This window comes from Carcharhinus amblyrhynchos, chromosome 23, assembly GCF_965287045.1.
Source record: "Carcharhinus amblyrhynchos chromosome 23, sCarAmb.v2.hapA, whole genome shotgun sequence".
In the NCBI taxonomy this organism is placed as follows: domain Eukaryota; kingdom Metazoa; phylum Chordata; class Chondrichthyes; order Carcharhiniformes; family Carcharhinidae; genus Carcharhinus; species Carcharhinus amblyrhynchos.
Genome location: NC_137346.1, coordinates 34,337,356 through 34,359,537, shown reverse-complemented (window position 1 = coordinate 34,359,537; position 22,182 = coordinate 34,337,356). Strand labels below are relative to the sequence as shown.

Here is a 22,182-nt window from a genome sequence, read left to right as displayed (position 1 = left end):
TCCACAAGGCCAAAGGCCCTTGGATCCCATGCCCTCTCACCTTCTCAAGAAGTCTTGCATGGGGGACCTTATCAAACGCCTTGCTGAAGTCCATGTACACTACGTCCACGGCACTTCCTTCGTCAATGTGTTCAGTCACATTATCGAAGAACTCAACTAGGCTTGTAAGGCACGACCTGCCCTTGACAAATCCATGCTGACTATTCCTGATCATGTCAAACCTCTCCAAATGTTCGTAAATCTTGTCCCTCAGAAGCCTCTCCATCAGCTTACCAACCACTGAGGTCAGACTCACCGGTCGGTAATTTCCCGGGCTATCTCTGTTCCCTTTCTTAAAAATAGGAACTACATCCGCAATCCTCCAATCCTCTGGAACCTCTCCCGTCTCCATTGACGACGCAAAGATCATCGCCAGGGGTTCTGCAATCTCTTCCCTCGCCTCCCACAGTATCCTGGGGTACATCCCATCTGGTCCCGGCGACTTATCTACCTTGATAGAATTCAAAAGTTCCAACACATCCTCCTCCTTAATATTCACGTACTCAATCCTTTCCATCTGCTGCAAATCCATAACAAAATCTCCCAGATCGGCTTCCACCGTGAATACTGAGGCGAAGTACTCGTTAAGCACCTCCGCCATTTCTTCTGGTTCCACACAAACCTTTCCCCCCTCACCTTTTATCGGTCCTATCCCTTCTCTTCTTATCCTTTTACCTTTCACATATTTATAGAAGGCCTTGGGATTCTCCTTAATCTTACTCGCCAAGGTCTTCTCATGACCCCTTCTGGCTCTCCTAATTTCCCTTTTAAGTTCCCTCCTACAGTCCTTATACTCCTCAAGATCTTTAACATCTCCTAATTCCCTGAACCTCTTGTACACCTTCCTTTTCTTCCTGACTAGGTTCAACACATCCTTTGTGCACCACGGTTCCCTCGACCCACCAAAACCCCCTCGTCTCATCGGAACGTTGTCATTCAGAGCTCCAGACACACATTCCTTGAATATCTGCCACCTTCCTTCGGTACTTTTCCCTAAGAACGCCTCCTTCCAGTTTATTTGTCCAAGTAACTTCCTGACTTCTTCGTATCTCCCCTTACCCCAGACAAACACCTTCCTAGCCTGCCTGATCCTATCTCGTTCCAACGCAATTGTGAAGGAGATAGAATTATTTCTTATATTTCTTATTTCTTATATTTCTTATGTTCTTATGAAACATTTTCTCAGTCTCTATCCACCCTGTCAATGCCCTTGAGAATTTTATATATTTCAATTGGATAACCTCTTTCTCTTCTAAACTCAAAGGAATAGAGAGGCCTAGTCTGCTGTAAAGAACCAGTTTACTGAATCTTTGCCGCAACCCTTTCTTAGGAAAGCATATTCTTCTTTAGATAAGGAGATTTTGGGCTTCATCTCCATTCTCCCACTCACTCACTGTATTCCTTAATTCTCTCAGAGACCCCATAGCCTTAAATCTATCCAATTATGAAGTTCACAACCCTCTAGGGTAAAGAATTACAAAGATTCAGAACCCTTTGACTGAAGTCATTTCTCCTCACTTACATCTTAAATGATTGCCTCCTTATCCTAAGAATTTGTCACCATATTTTAGACTCCCAGCGGAAACAATCTCTTCACATACCAAGCACCTTCAGAATTTTATTGGTTTCAATGAGATTGTCTTTCACTCCTGTAAACTCCAAAGAATAAAAGCCCAATTTGCCTGACCTATCATTATGGGACAACCCCCTCATCCCAGGGACTAATAAAGTAAACCTTCATTTCATCACCGCCAATGCAAGTGAATAATTTCTTAAATGCAGTGATCCAAAAAAACACACAGCATTCTCACCAAATCCTGTACAACTGTAGCAAGACTTAATAATTATTGTACTCCAATCCATTTGCAAAAAAGGCCAACGTTTCTATTGCCTTCCTAATTACATCCTTTATCTGCATGCTAACTTCCTTTGTTCCTTCTATATGTACACCCAGATCTTGAGGAACATAAACAACAACAAGTTTCACACATTTAAGAAGTAGTCTGCTTATTTTATTCTTACAATCAAAATGAATAACTTCATGTTGCTCAACATGATACTCCATTTATTATTTTGTTGCTCACACACTTCAGCAGTCTATATGTCTTCGTTGCCTCTCTGTGTTCTCCCAAAGATCATCTTTCCATCTACCTTAGTATCATCAGCAAACTTTAATACATCATTCTCTGGCTGAGACTTTCTGCAACCTCCACTCACCCCCTCCCCGACCCTGACTCCCCCCCGCACCCCCCCCCCCCCCCCCCACCCCGACCCCCGGCCCAGCCCACCCCCACCCCACCATCACCACCATAGCATATTTTCTGGCGGTGCAGCTGGCTCATCATTGTCTATCAGCAGAATTTGGTTCCATACAAGTAAATGGCCATTTGGTTTGTTTGCAGCCATGTCACTGGGGAAATCTACAGCAGGTATCAATAGGTGCTATTCTGGTTGGCAGTTGGTGACTAGTGGAGTGCCACAGGGATCGGTGCTGGGGCCAAGAACATAAGAAACATAAGAACACAAGAAATAGAAGCAGGAGTAGGCCATCTAGCCCCTTGAGCCTGCCCCGCCATTCAATAAGATCATGGCTGATCTGTCGTGGCTCAGTTCCACATTCCCGCCCTCTCCCCATAACCCTTAATCCCCTTGCCTATCAAAAACCTATCAACCCGCGTCTTAAAAATATTGAGCGAGGCAGCCTCCACCACTTCAACTGGCAGAGAATTCCAGAGATTCACCACCCTTTGAGTGAAGAAGTTCCTCCTCAACTCCGTTCTAAACCGCCCCCCCTTTATCTTGAGGCTGTGTCCTCTAGTCCTACTGTCCTTTCTGAGCGGGAAGAGTCTCTCCACCTCTTTCCTATCCATCCCATTCAACATCTTATATGTCTCAATGAGATCTCCCCTCATTCTTCTAAACTCTAACGAGTACAAGCCTAGTTTATTCAGCCTCTCCTCATAGTTCAATCCCCTCAACTCCGGAATCAGCCTGGTAAACCTCCTCTGCACTCCCTCCAAGGCCAAAATATCCTTGCGTAAGTGCGGCGACCAAAACTGCACACAGTACTCCAGCTGCGGCCTCACCAGTGCCCTATACAGCTGCAGCAAGACCTCCCTACTTTTATATTCAATCCCCCTCGCTATGAAGGCCAGCATCCCATTCGCCTTCCTGACCACCTGCTGCACCTGCAGGCTGGGTTTTTGCGACTCATGCACAAGGACCCCGAGGTCCCTCTGCACCGTTGCATGCTGCAGTTTTTCGCCACGTAAGTAATAGTCCTTCCTACCATTATTCCTACCAAAGTGGACAACCTCACATTTGCCAACATTAAATTCCATTTGCCAGTTCCTGGCCCATTCACCCAGCCTATTGAGATCCTTCTGTAGACTCTCCACACCCTCCGCACAATTTGCCGTTCCACCAATCTTGGTGTCATCAGCAAATTTCGACACCATACACTTGGTTTCCTCCTTCAGATCATCTATATAAATGGTAAATAGCTGAGGCCCCAGCACCGACCCCTGGGGCACTCCACTAGTCACCAACCGCCAATCCAAATAGCACCCATTGACCCCCACTCTCTGCTTCCTATTTGACAGCCAATCCTCTATCCACGCTAACACCCTACCCCCAACTCCATGCCCCCTGACCTTCTGTAATAACCTCTTGTGAGGCACCTTGTCAAACGCCTTCTGAAAATCAAGAAACACCACATCCACCGGCTCTCCTCTATCCACCGCCCTAGACACATCCGCAGAGAACTCCAATAAATTCGTCAGACACGACTTCCCCTTAACGAAACCGTGCTGCGTCTGCTCTACCAAACAATTCTCCTCAAGATGCCTCGCTATTTTCTCCTTGATCACGGATTCTAACATTTTTCCTACAACAGACGTTAAACTAACCGGCCTATAATTCCCCGCCTTTTGCCTGCCACCCTTCTTAAACAATGGAGTAACATTAGCCGTTTTCCAATCTTCCGGCACTTCCCCGGAATCCAGCGACATTTGGGAAATAATCACCAAGGCATCCACTATCACCTCCGCCATTTCTTTCAGAACCCTTGGATGCATTCCGTCCGGTCCTAGGGACTTGTCTACAATCAGTCCCTCCAGTCTGTCGAGCACCGCCTCTCTAGTAACAATAATGTCAACTGTTTACCATTTATATAGATGATCTGGAGGAGGGGGCTGAGTGTAGTGCGACAAAATTTGCTGATGACACGAAGATGAGTTGAAAAGCAAATTGCATGGAGGGTGTGGAAAGACTGCAGAGAGATTTGGATAGGCTGAGCGAGTGGGCGAGGACCTGGCAGATGGAGTATAATGTTAGCAAGTGTGTGGTTATCCACTTTGGCAGAAATAATAGTAGGAGGGATTATTATTTAAAAGGTGAAAAGCTGCAACATGTTACGGAGCAGAGGGACCTGGGGGTCCTTGTGCACGAGTCGCAAAAACCCAGTCTGCAGGCGCAGCAGGTGATCAAGAAGGCAAATGGAATTTTGGCCTTTGTAGTGAGGGGCTTAGAATATAAAAGTAGGGAGGTCTTGCTGCAACTATACAGGGTACTGGTGAGGCCACACCTGGAGTACTGTGTGTAGTTTTGGTCGCTGCACTTGTGGAAGGATATATTGGCCTTGGAGGGAGTGCAGAGGAGGTTCACTAGGCTGACACTGGAGATGAGGGAGTTGGCCTATGAAGAGAGATTAAATAGACTGTGTCTGTACTCGTTGGAGTTTAGAAGGATGAGGGGGGATCTTAAAGAGACGTAAAAGATAATGAAGGGGATGGATAGGGTAGAGATAGAGAGGGATTCTTCCCGCTTAGAAAGGATAGCAGGACTAGAGGACACAGCCTCAAGATAAGGAGGGAGGGGACAGTTTAGATCAGAGTTCAGGAGGAACTTCTTCACTCAAAAGGTAATGAATCTCTGGAATTCTCTGCCCGTTGAAGAGGTGGAGGTTACCTCGCTAAATATATTTAAGTCACTGGTAGATAGGTTTCTGATAGACAGGGGAATTAAGGGTTATGGGGCGAAAGTGGGAAAGTGGAACTGATTCACTTCAGATCAGCCATGATCTTATTGAATGGCAGGGCAGGCTCGAAGGGCGAGATGGCCTACTCCTGCTCCTATTTCTTCTGCCCTTATGAAGGACTAGAAGTTCTGCTGGCAGGAAAAGCCGCAAAACTCCAGCCACTGGCTCTTCATCCAACTCATTACTTTAGATTGTAAATAGTTGAGGCCTAGCATTCATCCTTGTGACACAGCATTATTCAATCTGTCAATTTGAAAATGCGCCGTTTAATTCTACTTTCTGCATTCTATTCATTAATCAATTCTCTATACATGTTAAAATACTACGCACAAGAGCCTTCATCTTGCCTACTAATCTTTTGTGTGGCACCTTACTGAATGCCTTTTGGAAATCCAGATATACTCCATCTACTGGTTCCCCTTTATCTAAGCTATTAGTTACATGCTGAAAAACACAAATTTGTCAAACAGGATATCCCTTCAGTAAAAATATATTGACTTGTTCTAATAATATCTTGCTTTTTTACATGCATTGTCAAGAGGTCCTTTGTAGGTTCTAGTATTTTCCCCAAAAACTGATGTTAGGCTAACTGGTCTGTATTTCACTGGTTTTTCACTCTCTCCTTTCAAGAAAAGCAGTGTAACATTTGCCAACTGTTTTAGAATCATAGAAGGTCAAAACGAATGAACTGACCATTTATGCAGCTATTCCTTTAATACTCAGGTCCATGGAACTTGCTGCCACTTAGTCCTATTAATTTTTCCAGTATGATTTCTTATATTGATTTTTCAAGTTCTTCATTCTCACTAAACTTTAGGATTTCCCATTACTTATGGAATTTTTTTGCAACTTCTACCATAAAAATAGATGCAGAGTAGTTATTTCAATTCTCTGTGCCATTTCCTCATTTGTCATTGTATTTGTCATTATATTTCATCTGTTTCTGCCTTTAATGGACCCAAGTTTACTTTCACTATTTTATTCCTATTTATACGTCTATCGAAGTGTTTACAATTTGTTTTTGTATCTCTTTGTACTCTACTTTTATTTTTTTCCTCATCAATTTCTTGGTTTTTCATTGCTGAATTCTAAAATCTTCACAATTCTCTGATTTACTATACTTTTGACAAAATTGTAAGCCTCTTTCTTTGATCTTAACTCTCTTATTAGCATGATTGGACTACTTGGGGTTGATTCTCCCATTGTGACCTGCAAATTTTCTGGCAGGTCCAGTCCAGAGAATCATATGTCGGCTAGAGCCAGGGAACAGTCGCAATCAGGACTGTGCTGGAAACTGAGGGGAAGAGAGGTAAGTGATTTAAATCTGTTTTTAATGTATTTTAGATGCAGTTTTACATGTGATTATTGGGCCTGGCACAGAACTTGCCGGGCCCAATGCATGTCCCACCTGCCAGGAGTACTTCAAAAAACTCCAGGTTTTTGTATAGTTCCCCACGTTCAGGGAACAGGTGGGAGACCCTGCCAAGTGAAGGGGGCACAATCAGGGACCCCCAGGGCGGCGGGGAGTGGTACCCCCTGGGCATGGGCATCCTAGTAGTCCCAGCTTGTGCCCTCTGGCACTGCCCATGCATAAAATGGTGCCACGGACATGGACTAAACTGTCTACCTACCTCCAATGGTTACTTATATAAGATCAACTTATTGAACTTCCACTGATTGCATTCAACTTACCTATTGAATAACTGGCTTTGTCTCTATGCAAAGATAGTGCAGCAGCTCTGCTCACATAGGCAGTCTAGACTGTCTATCCTTCTGATGTAGTTAAGTTTGAAGACCCTTCAAAATGCCACTGCTATTCATGTAGTCAACTGACATTAATTTGGTCCAGTTTTCCAGCTGCATCCTAGTTCCAAGCTCCTAGCACAGGATACCGACACATTAAAAATTAATATTATAATTAATAGTGCATAATATTGCAATGATGTTAGAATTCTTTGAGCAATGTAGGTCATATATTCCCAGACTATCATGAATGTGAGCATTCTGCAATTTTGAAATTGATGAAATGAACTCTGCATACATAGGCCAATGAGTTTAAACTAAAAATTTAGTAGAAAACCATTACAATTTTGGAAAAGCTACATATCAATGTTGAGTTTTTAAAATTCTCATCCTTCCTCTGAAATCCCTCCATGCCTTACCCATTCCTGTCCCTTCCAACTCCTCCAGTTCTCCAATACTCTAGGATTTCTGCCACTCTCTAACTCCAGCCCTCTTATGCATCACCAGATTACATCACTCCACCATTGGTGGCCATACTTTCAGCTATGTCATAAGCTCTGAAGTTATCCACCTAAAAGCTTTTCTAACTCTGTCTGCTCTTTTAAGACAATCCTTAAGACATCTATTAAGCTTTTGGTCACCTCACCCAATATTTCCTCATGTAGCTTAGTGTCAAATTTTGTTTGATGATGCTGCTACAAAGCATATATGAACATCTTACCATGCTAAAGGTCTTGCTAAATACAAATTCTTGATTCATGAGCTGGATGGAATCAGGCTATAGCTGGGAGGGTCAGCAAGGAGTGGCACATGTTAGAAGGAGTGGGTCTATGTCAGGCTTTTTTAAGGGAGAGGGGTAGGAAAAAAAAAGCGATTTTGATGGGAAGAAAGATAATGCCAGAGAAAGGGGAACATCTGCTGATATCAGGGCATTGGCCCTGTTAGGGTGAAATCGAAGTGATGGACACATAATGGTTATCTGACATACAAAGTGGACTCTGGGAAGGGACGTTAAGAAGCACTGTCTTTGGGCACAGACATTTACACAAAGACTTAAAACCTGTAGCGTTTAAATCACTGCAGGAAACTGGTCAGGCCTCGAGGCACCTTAAAAGAAGAAATAAGAGCAGATCCAGAACAATGAGTTTGATAATGAGATCAGCCACTGATGGGGACATAAATGCATAAATGTATATAACATAATCAGTCATTGATAGAGGACATAACTGCATAAATGTATCTACTCTATGTATAATGATGTGTTAACTATCAATGTCCATATCTGTCTGCTCATAACGATGTGTTAACTTCCATGTCTATATCTGTCTACTCAACTTGTAATGATGTGCTAACGGCTAATGTCCGTACTGTCTATTATCTAAAAAGTATAAAAGATGCTCAACTGCTATTGTGTAGTTGAGAAGGTGGCTGCTAGTACTGCGGAGTGTCAACGCTTCTCCCAAAGCTTTGTCCGAATAAAACTGTTTTGTTGAACCTCCAAGTCTGACTCTAAAGTGGTGAATTTCCCAAAACAGCCCAAAGGGAAAAAGTTTATAAATTCAGCACTTGTCAGTCTTAACTCCATGGCTGAATTAGAAGGTTGTGGATTCAAGTCCCACTCTTGGAACCTGAACACACAATCTCAAAGGACACTTAAGTGCAGTGAAAAAGCAGTATATAGTTTGAAGTGCTATCCTTTGGATAAGACATTAATCAGAAGCCTTTCTGCCTTCTCAGATGGACAAATATCTGATGAAGATTTCTCCTTGGTGTCTTAACACTCAACCAACATTGCTAAACTAGATTATCTGGTCAACTACCTCAATGCTATTTGTAGATCACATTGTGCACAAATTGGCTGCCATGTCTTCAACAATGATTGCATCTCAAGATGATAATTTAATTGGCTGTAAAGCACTTTGGGATGTTCAGAGGTCATGAAAAGTGTTATATAAATTGATGTTCTCTTTTCCTCTATCTTACTCTGACATTTCTTATTTTATTATAATTAACATTAGCTGATCACTGAATCACTATAAAAATGTACCCCATGAATATATTACCTCTTCCTGGAAGTTTGGCTGCTTTAGCTGCAGCAGGTAGTTGCTGTAAAATTCCAGTTCCAGGAATCTGCACCCCTGCAATGAAAAAACAGGGTATAAGTTATTGGTTATTTAGAAGTCACAATTTAGGTTTTCAACTGTGAAGGCAATTTTGGGACAACTTAGCACTAATCACATTTTAGTTACCATCTGCTTACAATATGTAGTATTTCAGGTTATGGATTCAGAAAGTCATGATCCACAAGACACTCAACCTTGTCTCTCTGCCTCCTCACCTGATACAAGTCTGTTCCTGCATTTTCCAAATCATTGTCCAATTTTAGTTTTATATTGAGCAAACATTTCTCCTAGCTTAATACAGAAAAATTGAATTGAGTTTATCCAACTCTAGCCAGCATTTTCATTGATTTTGAATGCAGCAAGTTCCTTACTTGATGCCTCAAACTATAATCAGATGCATATCCTCAGTATATGCCTGAAACCCAACCTGAGCATTTTCCTCACATATGTTCCATTACCAAGACCACTTCCTTCTACCTCCAAAATATTGTAAGTCTCTACCTTTACATTTCATTCACCATCACTAAACTCTAATCCATTCCTTTCAAACCTCAAAGATTAGATATCTCTAATGTATGTCTGAATCCATGGCTTAATGGCTTGTATATTTGAGACAGAACCAAATTGAAAAGAGAAACCAACCCTACCACTTTCTCAGGAAAATTAAGTCTGAAACTGTTATATCATTGTACACTCTGGCATTATTAAGAGATTTCAGACTTTGTTTGGAACAAAAACTTATTTATTAATAAAGAGAAACTTGATATAAGGGTTTTCAGCTCGAGACTACTCTAGAATCCTGCATGCCTGCGAGATGACTCTGCCTAAGACTCCACCTTCAGGGCAAACACTTGCTTCCAGTTCCTATTGGTTCCTCAAGTCAGGTGACCTTTTTGCTGTACTGTCTTGAAGAGATAGATGCCACATGTGCAACATTCCATCCTTTTTAACTTTCTTATACAATCTTCAAAATCACTTTACTCAACCCACATCTAAATAACATTACACACAGAGGTTAGACATTTGTAAATTGATGTAGCGATTATTCAGTGTAGGGATCTCGGAGGATTGCATTTAGCTTGACCCTTTTTCTAGAAAGCTTCAACTATGAACAGTTCCAAATCTTGGATGGAATTCTTCTATTCAGGCTTGCTGCTTTCTGACTTACATCCTGGACTGTACACTGACAAAGACTACACACTTTACTCTGTGGATGGGTTCACTTCCCAATCCACTGTTGATCCTTTCTTCTGTCAAGCAACTTACTCTAAAAAGCATGCAGCTACTATCATCACAATGCAACACACTTTTACAACTTGACACTTCAGGCCCGATTTTACCACTGCATCGCGCCTGTTTTTAGGCGTGAAAACTTGGTAAAGTCGGGTGTGAGGCGTTTAGTGTGATCTGCACCTGCATCCACGCAAGTGCCCACTTTACCAAAGGCTGAAAATGGCTGCGAATGTATTTGCATTAACTTAAATTGAATTAATGAGCTGCCCACACAACTTTATCAGCACTTCCCCCTTTACTATCGCGTTCACCCATCCAGATTCGGCGTGAAACAGACATGCTTGGCAACAATCTCTTTCGGGCGCTCCAGCTACTGAAGAGGTGGGTAAGTTCAGAGCTTCCGGTAGCTTTCTGAATAAGGTTGGTAGTGAGGGATGGGGAAGGAGGATCAGGTTATTCTCTGGTGGGGGGGGGTGTGGGAGGGAGGCCCGATTGTTCTCTGGTGAGGGAGGAGTGGAGAAGGGAGGTCCGACTGTTCTCTGGTGAGGGAAGAGGAAGGAGAGTCAGATATATCTCTGGTGGGGGGAAGGAGGGAAGCCCGATCATTCTCTAATGGGGGAGGGGAGGGAGGCCCGATCATTCTCTGGTTGCGATGGTGGGGGGAAGGTAGGATGGAGGCCAGATCGTTCTCTGGTGGAAGGGAGGGAAGGGTCAGATGTATCTCTGGTGTGAGTGGTGGGGCGGGGGGGAGGGAGAGAGACTCAATTGCTCTCTGGTGGGGGGAGGAAGGTGCCTGATCATTCTCTGGTTGGGGGTGGGGGGGTGGGAGGGAGGCCAGTTGGATCCTTGGTGGGGGGGGGGGGGGGCAGGGGCAGAGGGATTGCTGCCACTCCTTGGGCGATCGGTGTTGGGGGTGGGGGGCGGTCTGGGTAGCGGGAAGCTGGGTGGATAAGGGGGACAGTTGGAGTGGTGTCGTTGGGAATGAATTGCTCTCACTTTTCAGTCCTGGGCCATTTTATCCGCTTTTTGCAGCCTGTGAGTGATAGGGGTGCGTTTTTCAAATTTTTTCACTGAACATGCGCAGTTCAAAGCTTTGATCGGAGCTGCAGCATTTCAGGCGCGAAGCCCTGCACACAGTGCAATCCAGACTCATGATTTTTTTCAGGCTGTGTGTGCATGGGGGCACCTGAGAGCAGTCTTCCAAGTCGGATCCAAATTGTGTCTAGACTCAGCACTTAGAATCAAAACGGTAAAATTGGGCCCTTCTTGCACAATCTCGATTGTCGCTTGCTTAGGAAATTGTCATGGTGCATATTTCTGGTACTGAGGTCATGTGATAGAGAGAAGTTAGCAGTTAAGAATTGGATCTTGTCATGTTTAGTTATTTCAATTGGTAAAAATTAAGCTAATTCATTAGTTATACTTCAACTGCATTGTTAAAAATAAAGTTTGTTTTGATACAAGCTTCCTAGTGTGACTGTAGAATCCTACTTTTTGCTTACAGTAATGCTAAAATTTAAAAAAATGGCATCTAATTTAACTTCACAATATACCTTGGGGTTTCAGTCCCTAACACTGACTTTCACTTGTGCTTTTTCTCTCAACTCTATTTACCTTTAATTCACACCTTCAGGCTCTAACCCAGTTCCTTCACCGCTTGCTGGTATATTATTTCTTACTGGCTCTAACAGATATCCTAGCTACTTCCATCTTTTTCATAGCACTTGTTTTTCTTTTAGCTTTGACGAAGCTGGGCCACAAACTTAAAAGAGCAGTAAAAGAGGTGGGGGAGTGGCATTGTTAATCAAGGATAGTTTAACGGCTGCTGAAAGACATCTCAAGGATGATCTGCCGACTGAAGTAATATAAGAACATAAGAACATAAGAAATAGGAGCAGGAGTAGGCCATCTGGCCCTTCGAGCCTGCCCCGCCATTCAATAAGATCATGGCTGATCTGTCGTGGCTCAGTTCCACTTTCCCGCCCTCTCCCCATAACCCTTAATCCCCTCTCTTATCAAAAACCCATCAACCCGCTTCTTAAAAATATTTAGCGAGGCAGCCTCCACCACTTCAACGGGCAGAGAATTCCAGAGATTCACCACCCTTTGAGTGAAGAAGTTCCTCCTCAACTCCGTTCTGAACCGCCCCCCCTTTATCTTGAGGCTGTTGGTTATGGTTGAAGTTAGAAATAGGAAAGGATCGGTCATGTTGTTAGGAGTTTTCTATAGGCCCCCAAATAGTAATAGAGATGTGGAGGAGGAAATGGCAAAGTAGATTATCGATAGGTGTGGAGGTCACAGGGCAGTTATCATGGGTAACTTTAACTTTCCAAGTATTGATTAGAACCTTTATAGGTTGAATAGTTCAGATGGGACACATTTTGTGCAGTGTGTGCAGGAGAGTTATTTGACACAATAAGTGGATAAGCCGACAAGAGGTGGGGCCATATTGGACTTGGTACTGGGTAATGAACTGGACCAAGTATTAGATTTGCCTGTGGGAAAGCATTTTGGAGATAGTGACCGTAATTCGGTGTCCTTCATTATTGCAATGGAGAGGGATAGGGTCACACGGCAGGGCAAGGTTTATAATTGGGGCAGGGGTAATTATGATGTGGTTAAGCAAGAATTAGGGAGCATAAGATGGTAACAGAAACTGTCAGGTATGGGCACAACTGAAAAGTGGAGCTTTTTCAAGAAACAAATGCTGCATGTCCTTGATTGGTTTGTCCCTGGCAGGCAGGGAGGAAATGGCTGAGTGAGGGAACCATGGTTCACAAAGGAGATTGAATGTCTTGTCAAGAGGAAAAAGGAAGTGTATGTAAGGATGAAAAGACAAGGTTCAGTTGGGTCGCTTGAGGTTTACAAGGTAGCTAGGAATAAGTTAAAAAAAAGGCTTAGGAGAGCTAGGAGGGGGCATGAGAAGTCCTTGGTGGGTCAGATAAAGGAAAACCCCAAGGCTTTTTATTCTTATGTGAGAAATAAAAGAATGACTAGTGTGAGGTTAGAGCCAGTCAAGGATAGTAGTGAGAACTTGTGCATGGAGTCAGAGGAGATAGGTGAGGCATTGAATGAATACTTTTCTTCAGTGTTCACCAAGGAGAGAGGCCATGTTTTTGAGGATGAGTGTGTGATACAGGCTGATAGGATGGAGGAGGTACATGTCCTGAGGGAAGATGTATTAGCAATTTTGAAAAACTTGAGGGTCAATAAGTCCCCTGGGCTAGATGGGATACTTTGGGAGGCAAGGGAAGAGATTGCGGAGCCTTTAGCTTTAGGGGAGGTGGATAGAGTGGACGTACAGAGACTACTTCCTCAGGTGGATGTAGCTGTTACTAGTCCTCACTGTCCACAGGGATTGTGCCAGAAGACTGGAGAGTGGCAAATGTTGTTCCTCTCTTCAAGAAAGGAAATGGGAATGACCCTGGTAATTATACGCCAGTTAGTCTTACTTCGGTGGTCGGTAAGTTAATGGAAAGGGTCCTGAGAAATAGGATTTATGACCATTTGGAAAGATGCAGTTTAATTCAGGATAGTCAGCATGGTTTCATGAGGGGTAAGTCCTGCCTCACGAATTTGACTGAATTCTTTGAGGAGGTAACTAAGTGTGTAGACGAAGATAGAGCAGTTGATGTTGTATACATCGATTTTAGTAATGCGTTTGATGAGATTCCACAAGGTGGGCTCATGAAGAAAGTGAAGAGGTGTGGGATAGAAGGAAATTTGGCCGATTGGATAAGTAACTGGCTGTCTCATAGAAGATAGAGGGTGGTGGTGGAGGGAAAATTTTCAGACTGGAGGCCAGTTACCCACGGTGTACCACAGGAATCAGCGCTGGGTCCTCTGCTATTAGTGATTTTTATCAATGACTTGGAAGAGAAGGCTGAATGGTGGGTTAGTAAATTTGCTGATGACACCAAGATTTAGTAGAGTAGTGCATGAGGTGGAGGGCTCATGTAGGCTGCAAAGAGACATTGATAGGATGCAGAGCTGGGCAGAAAAGTGGCAGATGGAGTTTAACCCTGTTAAGTGTGAGGTGATTTATTTTGGTAGGACAAACCTGAATGCCGATTACAGGGTCAACGGCAGGGTTCTGAGGAATGTGAAGGAGCAGAGAGATCTTGGTGTTCATATCCACAGGTCTCTGAAGGTTGCCAATCAAATGAATAGAACCATGAAGAAAACTTACCGTGTGTTAGGGTTTAATAAAAGGGGGTTTGAGTTTAAGAGCCGTGGGATTATGCTGCAACTATACAGGACCTTGGTGAGACCACATTTGGAATATTGTGTGCAGTTCTGATCACCTCACTATAAGAAGGATGTGGAAGCATTGGAGAGTGCAGAGGAGATTTACCAGGATGCTGCCTGGTTTGGAGGGTAGGTCTTATGAGGAAAGGTTGAAGGAGTTAGGGCTTTTTTCTTTAGAGAGGAGGAGGATGAGAGGTGACTTAATAGAGGTTTATAAGATGATGAGGGGAGGTGGATAGAGTGGACGTACAGAGACTACTTCCTCAGGTGGATGTAGCTGTTACTAGACATAACTATAAGATTCATGGTGGAAGATATAGGAGGGATGTCCAAGGTAGATTCTTCACCCAGAGAGTGGTTGGGGTGTGAAGTGCACTGCCTGGTGTGATAGTGGAGTCGGACATTTTAGGAACTTTCAAGCAGTTATTGGATAGGCACATGGAGCACACCAGAATGATAGGGAGTGGGATAGCTTGATCTTGGATTTGGACATAGCTCGGCACAACATCAAGGGCCACTGGGCTTGTACTGCGCTGTACTGTTCTATGTTCTATGTTCTATTTACTGTAGTTCTCGGAGAAATTTATCCAACTATTTTTGTTCTTCACTCTTACTACTTTTCTGTGGCTTGTCTTACTTATAGACTGACTCCAGCTTTATTGATTGTTTATAGTTCACCGCCACAACTTCAAGGAACTTTTCTTTATAACACAAAAGGGCGGGGCACAATTGAGTCATGATTGCTTTTGGCTCTTTACCATCATTTAAGATCTTCTGTTGCTATCTTTCTGGGTCTTTTGTTATTGCCCTCCTTTCAAGGTCTTCCTCTCCTGCGGTCTTTTGGTGTGTTTCTTTTGGGGTCTTTCATTGTCTCCCTGGGGTCTTCTGTTGCCCTTATTCTGGCCCTCCCCCTCTCTGGGACTTCTCAGTACCATCCTCTTGGGGGACTTTTACTGCCTACTCTGAATCTGAATTGCCACTTTATTGAGGGCTTATTACCTCCACTAAGCTCCAGCATTGCTCTTTCTTAAGGTCTCAATTAATGCTTTGAGGTCTTGCATTGCTTACAGACCCCATTGTTAGAATTGCCCTCTATTTTTAGAGTTGCTTTCTAACTGGCATCTTCTCTGATTCTGTGTCCACTGTCCTTTCTTCTAGTTGTTTCATTAAATGTTGTACAACTTCAAATGCCTTACCGCTTTCAGACTGTAAACCTTCCTTTTTTTAGAAAAACTGCAAGAGCTGCTGTGTTTCTTTCTCTGTGCTTCTCTGGTTCTTTTGGAGTTTTTGCAGGAAACTACAACTCCTCCTTTCGGGACCCTTTTTAAAACTTTTAACATCTCTTTAGCTGGTGGAAGTCTTTTTCAATGATTTCTGCAGCTTTTTAAATGTTTCTTAGCTGTCTAAATTATCCAGTTTTTTGATGCACTATTCTTTGTTGTTAATTAATTTCGCTATCATCGGCGCTGTCCATTTCAGGACCCTTATCTTCTTTTACGTTAACTTATATTCTTAACTTTCTTTTAAGTGGGTAGAGAATTTTCTTTGTTCCCAAAACTGTCAATCTTCAATGCTTGTAGCCCCTTAGTGCAGGGATAGTTTCCTCAGATTGGAAGATCTGTAATCCAAGCATTGCACTGTTTTATGCTATTGGGACAAGTTTGGAGTTTCCCGAGACTTTTTCTTGTTTTATTTCTGAATTTGTTTAATTGCAGACAATACTTTCCTTCTTTCCAGAATTCTCCTTTTTAAATCTGAAACACAGCATTCTTCTTGCTGGGTATATCTTCCTTTTATTTCAAAAATGCTTGTCCTTTTTTAGCTCAAGTTTTACTTTTCTTGCTCCTGAAGACTAACATCTCTTCATTTTATTTTTTCTTCTCTCTTTCCAAATCTCTTGACTCACCAGCCATGCCACCAAGTCTGTTATTTCATCTGCCCTCATGGTCTGGCACTACCTGGACAACTCTCTGGGCCTGATTGTAACATCACGTTGCACCCCGTTTTTGGGTGTGAAAACTTGGTAAAGTTGGGCACGATCTGCGCCCGCTTCCTGGCCGATTCCACCTTGGGGGTGGAAGGCGGGTCCGCTGCTATGCTGCTCGAGATAGGTGGAGGAAAAGGGGAGTCCGCTGTCACTCTGCCTAAGATTGGGGAAGAGGGAGCGACTTGTGTTCAGTCTAGGTGGCGAGAGGGTGAGAAGGGGGTCAGTAATGTCTGTGGGGGCCGGGAGAGGCATTATCCGGGTCGGGAGGGACGTGGCAGGGGAGCAGCAGTCTGTTATTTTTTTTCTGTGCTTGTGCAGTTGGAGGCTTAAATCGGAGCTGCAATGTTTCAGGCGCATTAAGCTCTGCTCACAGGCTTCTGTAGCGCGATTCAGAATTGCTGATATTTTTTCAGGCAGAGTGCATATGTGGACACCTGAGAAGAGATCTAAATGTTGGATCTGAAATACTCCAAGTATACTCTGAAATACCCCAGCACTTAGAATCAAAATGGTAAAATAGGGCACTTTGAGTCTGTTTGCTGAGTCTATTCACCCAGAGCAGACACTTGGATGGGTATCTCTCTTTTAGGATCCAGGAATTATTTATTAATAAAGAGAAACTTGGTACAGGTTTTTGAAGCTTTAGACTGACCTGGAGTCATGCTCCAATTGTTATGATGTTAATTCCATGGCTGTTAGATAATCCTGCCTGAGAGGACTCACTCACTCTCAGTTCCCATTCGTCCCGCAAATCAGGAGACCCTCTTGCGCTGTATTGTCTTAGGGACAGACACCACATACACAACAGAAACTGAGATTGGAAGCCAAAACTTTGGTGGAACTGAAACTAGTTAAAACTATATAAAAGTGCAAAGAGCCATTAGAGTTCAGACGATGAACATAATGGTGCAGTGGAAGCAGGCTGAAGAAGATGGAGTCTGGATCCAAAAGTGCATATTAGGCAAATACTCTGTTGCTTTGGTTGTTTCTGCTACTTGAAGATGAGATTGGTGGATCCAAACCATCAAAACCACTATAAGCAAAGAAAGATTCTGAAAATGTGTGCCATTTTGGTGACGACTATGCCCATGGAACTTAGGTTGGTTGTGTGCTAATGTCAGCTGGGGATCAAACTAATTCCTAGAAGAAGAGCTGAAAAATAAGTAAACAAATTGAAATTTTGTGAGATACTGGAACTGATCAGTTGTTGATGATGGACAATGATACAAGTTGTATTCCAGATAGTTTGATGAAGGAAGAGGTATTAAGAGAAAGTATTCATGGAATTTATAAAACCTGTTCCTTGTGCTGAAGTCAATTTACACAGTGACTTAGTAAACAGAATTGTTAGGGTGTTAATTATTCCCCAGTTACCTATTGAAAGGATATATTTTGTTCTCGGTAGTGATTTGGTTAGTGGAGACAGTAACATGGTGATGGCCGTATTGCAGCAGATGTTTGATCATGCTGATTTTAGTAAACTCCAAAACAATTACTGTGACCAAATATGAGAAGCTTACTGCCGATAACAAGCAATTGAAGGAACACTTTATCAGCGTAGAGAAGCAACTTCCACCACAAATGATGAGTTTGCTAATGCAAAATAAAGATTGAAAATCAGTCACAGGAAGTAAAACACTTGAATGAGGACTTGATTTGTCTAAATCATAAATTGGTATCAAGTAAAGGCCACAAAGGTAGCTCTTCAGTTAAAACTTGATGAACTGCAAGCAGCAGAAGTCTCTATGAGGTAACATAAACATCAAAACTAATTAACTGTTGGAACTCCAATGAAAAGAGCAATGAGAATCTTGAAGTGTCATGCATGCTGGAGAATAAGATAAGATGTGTGGTGTTGAAGGGTCAATGCCCTGAGACACTGATTTAAAGTGCTTGCCAGTGTTGGACATAGATACAGCAATTGGAATTCAGGCAAGTGAACGGTTTACTATTGTTTAATAAACATTATATTCTTCACGCAAAAAGTTCATTTTCAGATTTCTGTGAATTTGTCAGTTACTTATCTCCACAGTTTTTAAAAAAAAGTATGTTAGAATCCATCAAACCAAGTTTCACTCTTGGATCTGACTTGTTCAGTATCATCAGCTGGGATTGTAACAGCCAGGTAAATGTCAGTGTTGTAGCTGTACTGAAAAAACTGGCATGGCCAGTTTTGGAACACAAGTCTAAATATTGCTAGAATATGTCCAGGGCAAATAGCCTTTGCCATATCCAGTGCCTTTAGTCATTTCTTGATATTAAATGTGAATCAAATTGGCTGAAGATGGTTTGGCAGAGATGGCTGAGATGGATCATTCACTCTGACCTTCTGGCCGAAGATATTTTCATTTACACTAATGTGCTGGGCTCTCCCATCCTTGAGATGGGATATTTGTTGAGCCTCAATTGTCCACCAGCATTCATAACTAGGTGTGGCAAGGCTGCAGAACTTAGATCTGACCTGTTGGTTGTGGGGTCTCTTTGTACTTACAAGTGGTTTTCTGTACAGCTGGTGCTGCTTCTGGTATGCTCACCTGCACTCTTCACATGGCACAAAACATTTTTAAAAAAACAAAATGTTTTTGAGGAGACTTTAGGTCTCTCAAAACCTGAAGAAACTAGGATTGCTTTGCACCATGCAAACTTCTTGAGATCCGAGAACAAACATAGGATGTTCATTTGCACAGTCGAACAACCTACTGCCTGTTTAATGTAGAAATGTAGTAGGGTACTCCTCCAAAGGCCTGACTATAAATTGATTCAGATGGGAAAATGGGGTCACAAGGTTCCCACTAGGTTTTCTTCTTTTCAGATGAGAAAAGCCAGCAATGGAAAATCCAACCTTGTTACCCATGATTTATCGAAGAAAAATGGCATTTTGGCCATTCTTTTCAAAACCTGCTCCAACATGCAGGGTTGTTTGAACGGTATCCTCTCTGCAACTGAATGTCATGAAGTATTCTATAGATGTCTAAATGGTCATGACTGTAATTGATGAAGTGATTGTGCCATGGTGAATCACCATTGGCTGATTCTTGCAAAGTCTCTTGACATTCTCAATAGGATCCTATGTTCAATAAAGTAAAAGGCAACTTTTACCATTACTGGCAGTACAGCATTGATGTGGTTTGCAGCTATAGATTGTAACATAAGCAATTAATTTTAAATGCCATACATTAATGAGACAGTATATATTATCAATGGAAGTGATGCAATATCCTGATCCTGTTCTCTCTTGTGGACCTCAGGGCAAAATGAATCCGCCTTAAGTTATTTCTTAATAAAGTTAATGTTTTCCTTACCTCAGCAGATTTTCTAAATATTGTGATAACATTAGACTAAGAATATTGCATAGATCAAGTTGGAGGAGTTAATTTCATGATTTATTTACTTAATCAAAGCTACACCTGCCTGTTGGCAAATCTGAAAAAAAATGCATAAATTAGATGCTTGGAGAAATCATAGAATCTTATAATGCAAAAGGAGGCAAATCGGCTCATTGATTCTGCACTGACCACAATCCCACCCAGGCCCCATCCCCATAACTCCATGCATTCATCCTAGCTAGTCCCCCTCACACTAAGGGTCAATTTATCATGGCCAATCCACCTAACTGGCACATCTTTGGACTGTGGGGAAAACAAGAGCACCCGGAGCAAACCCACGCAGACACGGGGAGAACGTGAAAACTACACGCAGACAGTGACCCAAGCCAGGAATCCAACTTGGATCCTTGGCATTGTGAGGCAGCAGTGCTAATCACTCTGCCACTGTGCCATCCAATATTGCTTAATATTTTGGTAATTTTGTTCACACTTTGTTTTGCTGAATCATTAACATGCATTAAACCAGTTCATTTTTGTAATATTTTTAATAAGTTAGGAAAAAGTGATCAATGATTTTTTTAAAGCAATCTTTGCACAATTTATCCTTTGGGAAATAGTGGTGGAAGAATCCCTACACTGATTATCAGCCTGTTGAACCATATTATGAATACCCCTTCATGGGCCAACATGTCTTGGTGAACCCAGAGTTCTGATCCAGAGATGGTACCACTGCACCACAATGTTAATATACAAAATTACTGCACCTTAACTGCACGTGGACCCAGCAATAGCTCTATCGCACAAAGAAGTAGCATCTATTCCGTTCAGAGTCTTCTTACTGCAGGTTTTTCTTTTCATTCAAGAATATGCAACTACTGATTCTTTCCATCATTTGTGTCAATCAAAATAGATCATTCACTTCTGCTTTATCAGTATGGTTTTCCCCATCTCACTAGATAGTTGAGTATCTGATGAATGTTTGTGACTGACTCTGCACTGTATGTTAACATGACGCAAAATTAGAATGAAAGATAGATTTTTGATGCCTAGAATTTCTTCAAGTGGCGTAACAATTCCAAAGTGACCGATTCGCGGCTGGCGGTTGGAGAGTAACCGACTCGCGGGGTGGCGGTTGGACAGTGTTCGGCTCGCGGGGTGACAGTTGGAGAGTGAACGGCTTGCGGGGTGGCGGTTGGAGAGTGACCGACTCGCGGGATGGTGGTTGGTGAGCGACCAGCTTGCGGGGTGGCGGTTGGAGAGTGACAGGCTCGCGGGTGGCAGTTGGAGAGTGACAGTTGGAGAGTGACAGGCTCGCGAGTGGCAGTTGGAGAGTGACAGGCTCGCGGGGCGGCGGTTGGCGAGTGACCGGCTTGCGGGGTGACAGTTGGAGAGTGATTAAAGTTCGAGCTTACAAGCGACGATCCGCCACTGATGAATTCGCCTACTTGGGATAACAAGTTAGTCTCCCGCTCCTGAATGTTTTGCTTCTGTCCGTACTGCAAGATTAGTGTAGGGTTAGCAGTTACTGCTTCCCAGACCTTAATACATAATTAGATAACTTAATTTGCCTTGTGCAATTTTAAAATAATGTATGTATGCAAAAACCTGAAGCGAGGGAGGACAATTTTATAATGGAAAGGGAAATAGAGAGCTGGTATTTTTGGTAAGTATATATTTGGCTTTCAGTGAAAGGTGTCAGATTTACTGCAGTGTGAATTAGCCAGACTATTTTTCGGTACTGAAAATTTTCAGCATTTAACAATTCCAATACAATACTTGTCTGTAAACAAATACAATTTCATTGTCGCCAGAGTAGGATCACCTAAAGAGCAATGCTTGCAGTTAGTAGAATTTTAATAAATGCATCATTATCGAAGGTGTAAATACAGTCCAGCATTATTCCTGAACCATAATGCCAGTTAGAGATGTGTTGACAGAAGGGAATGTGATGAGAGGGTTTTGGGTAGGTGTAGGCTGATTCAGGAAGATAGCTGAATATTTTATAGTTGCAGGGAAGGGACAGCAACTTCTCTGAATTATGTTTAAAATTTTTAGAGTTTATTTTATTAGTGTTACAAGTAAGCTTACATTAACATTGCAATGAAGTTACTATGAAAATCCTCTAGTTGCCACACTCCGGTGCCTGTTCGGGTACACTGAGGAGAATTTATCATGGCCAATGCACTAACCAGCATGTCTTTTGGGCTGTGGGAGGAAACTAGAGCACCTGGAGGAAACCCATGCAGACATGGGGAGAATGTGCAAACTCCACATAGGCAGTGATCCATGCCAGGAATCAAAACCGGGTCCCTGGCACTGTGAGGCAACAGTGCTAACCACATCTATTAAAAGAATTAAGAAGAATAGAGAGGCTAGGCTAGCAAGCTAAAGTCATGTTCATAGAGAAGAGTTTGCCAGGAAATTAATCCCAATCTCTGAAATTAT

The 22,182-nt window shown here is 42.6% G+C and overlaps 1 protein-coding gene across 22 annotated transcripts in view; it reads right to left on the bottom strand.

Annotated features, from left to right (window-relative positions):
* elna (elastin a) overlaps positions 1 to 22,182 on the bottom strand; it is a 324,471-nt gene that overhangs the window by 266,401 nt on the left and 35,888 nt on the right. For all 22 annotated transcript variants that reach the window (XM_080210607.1, XM_080210612.1, XM_080210601.1 and 19 more), the window contains exon 3: positions 8,884 to 8,958. In XM_080210607.1, coding sequence (XP_080066733.1) covers positions 8,884 to 8,958 — 75 coding nt within the window. The remainder of the gene's footprint in view (positions 1 to 8,883; positions 8,959 to 22,182) is intronic.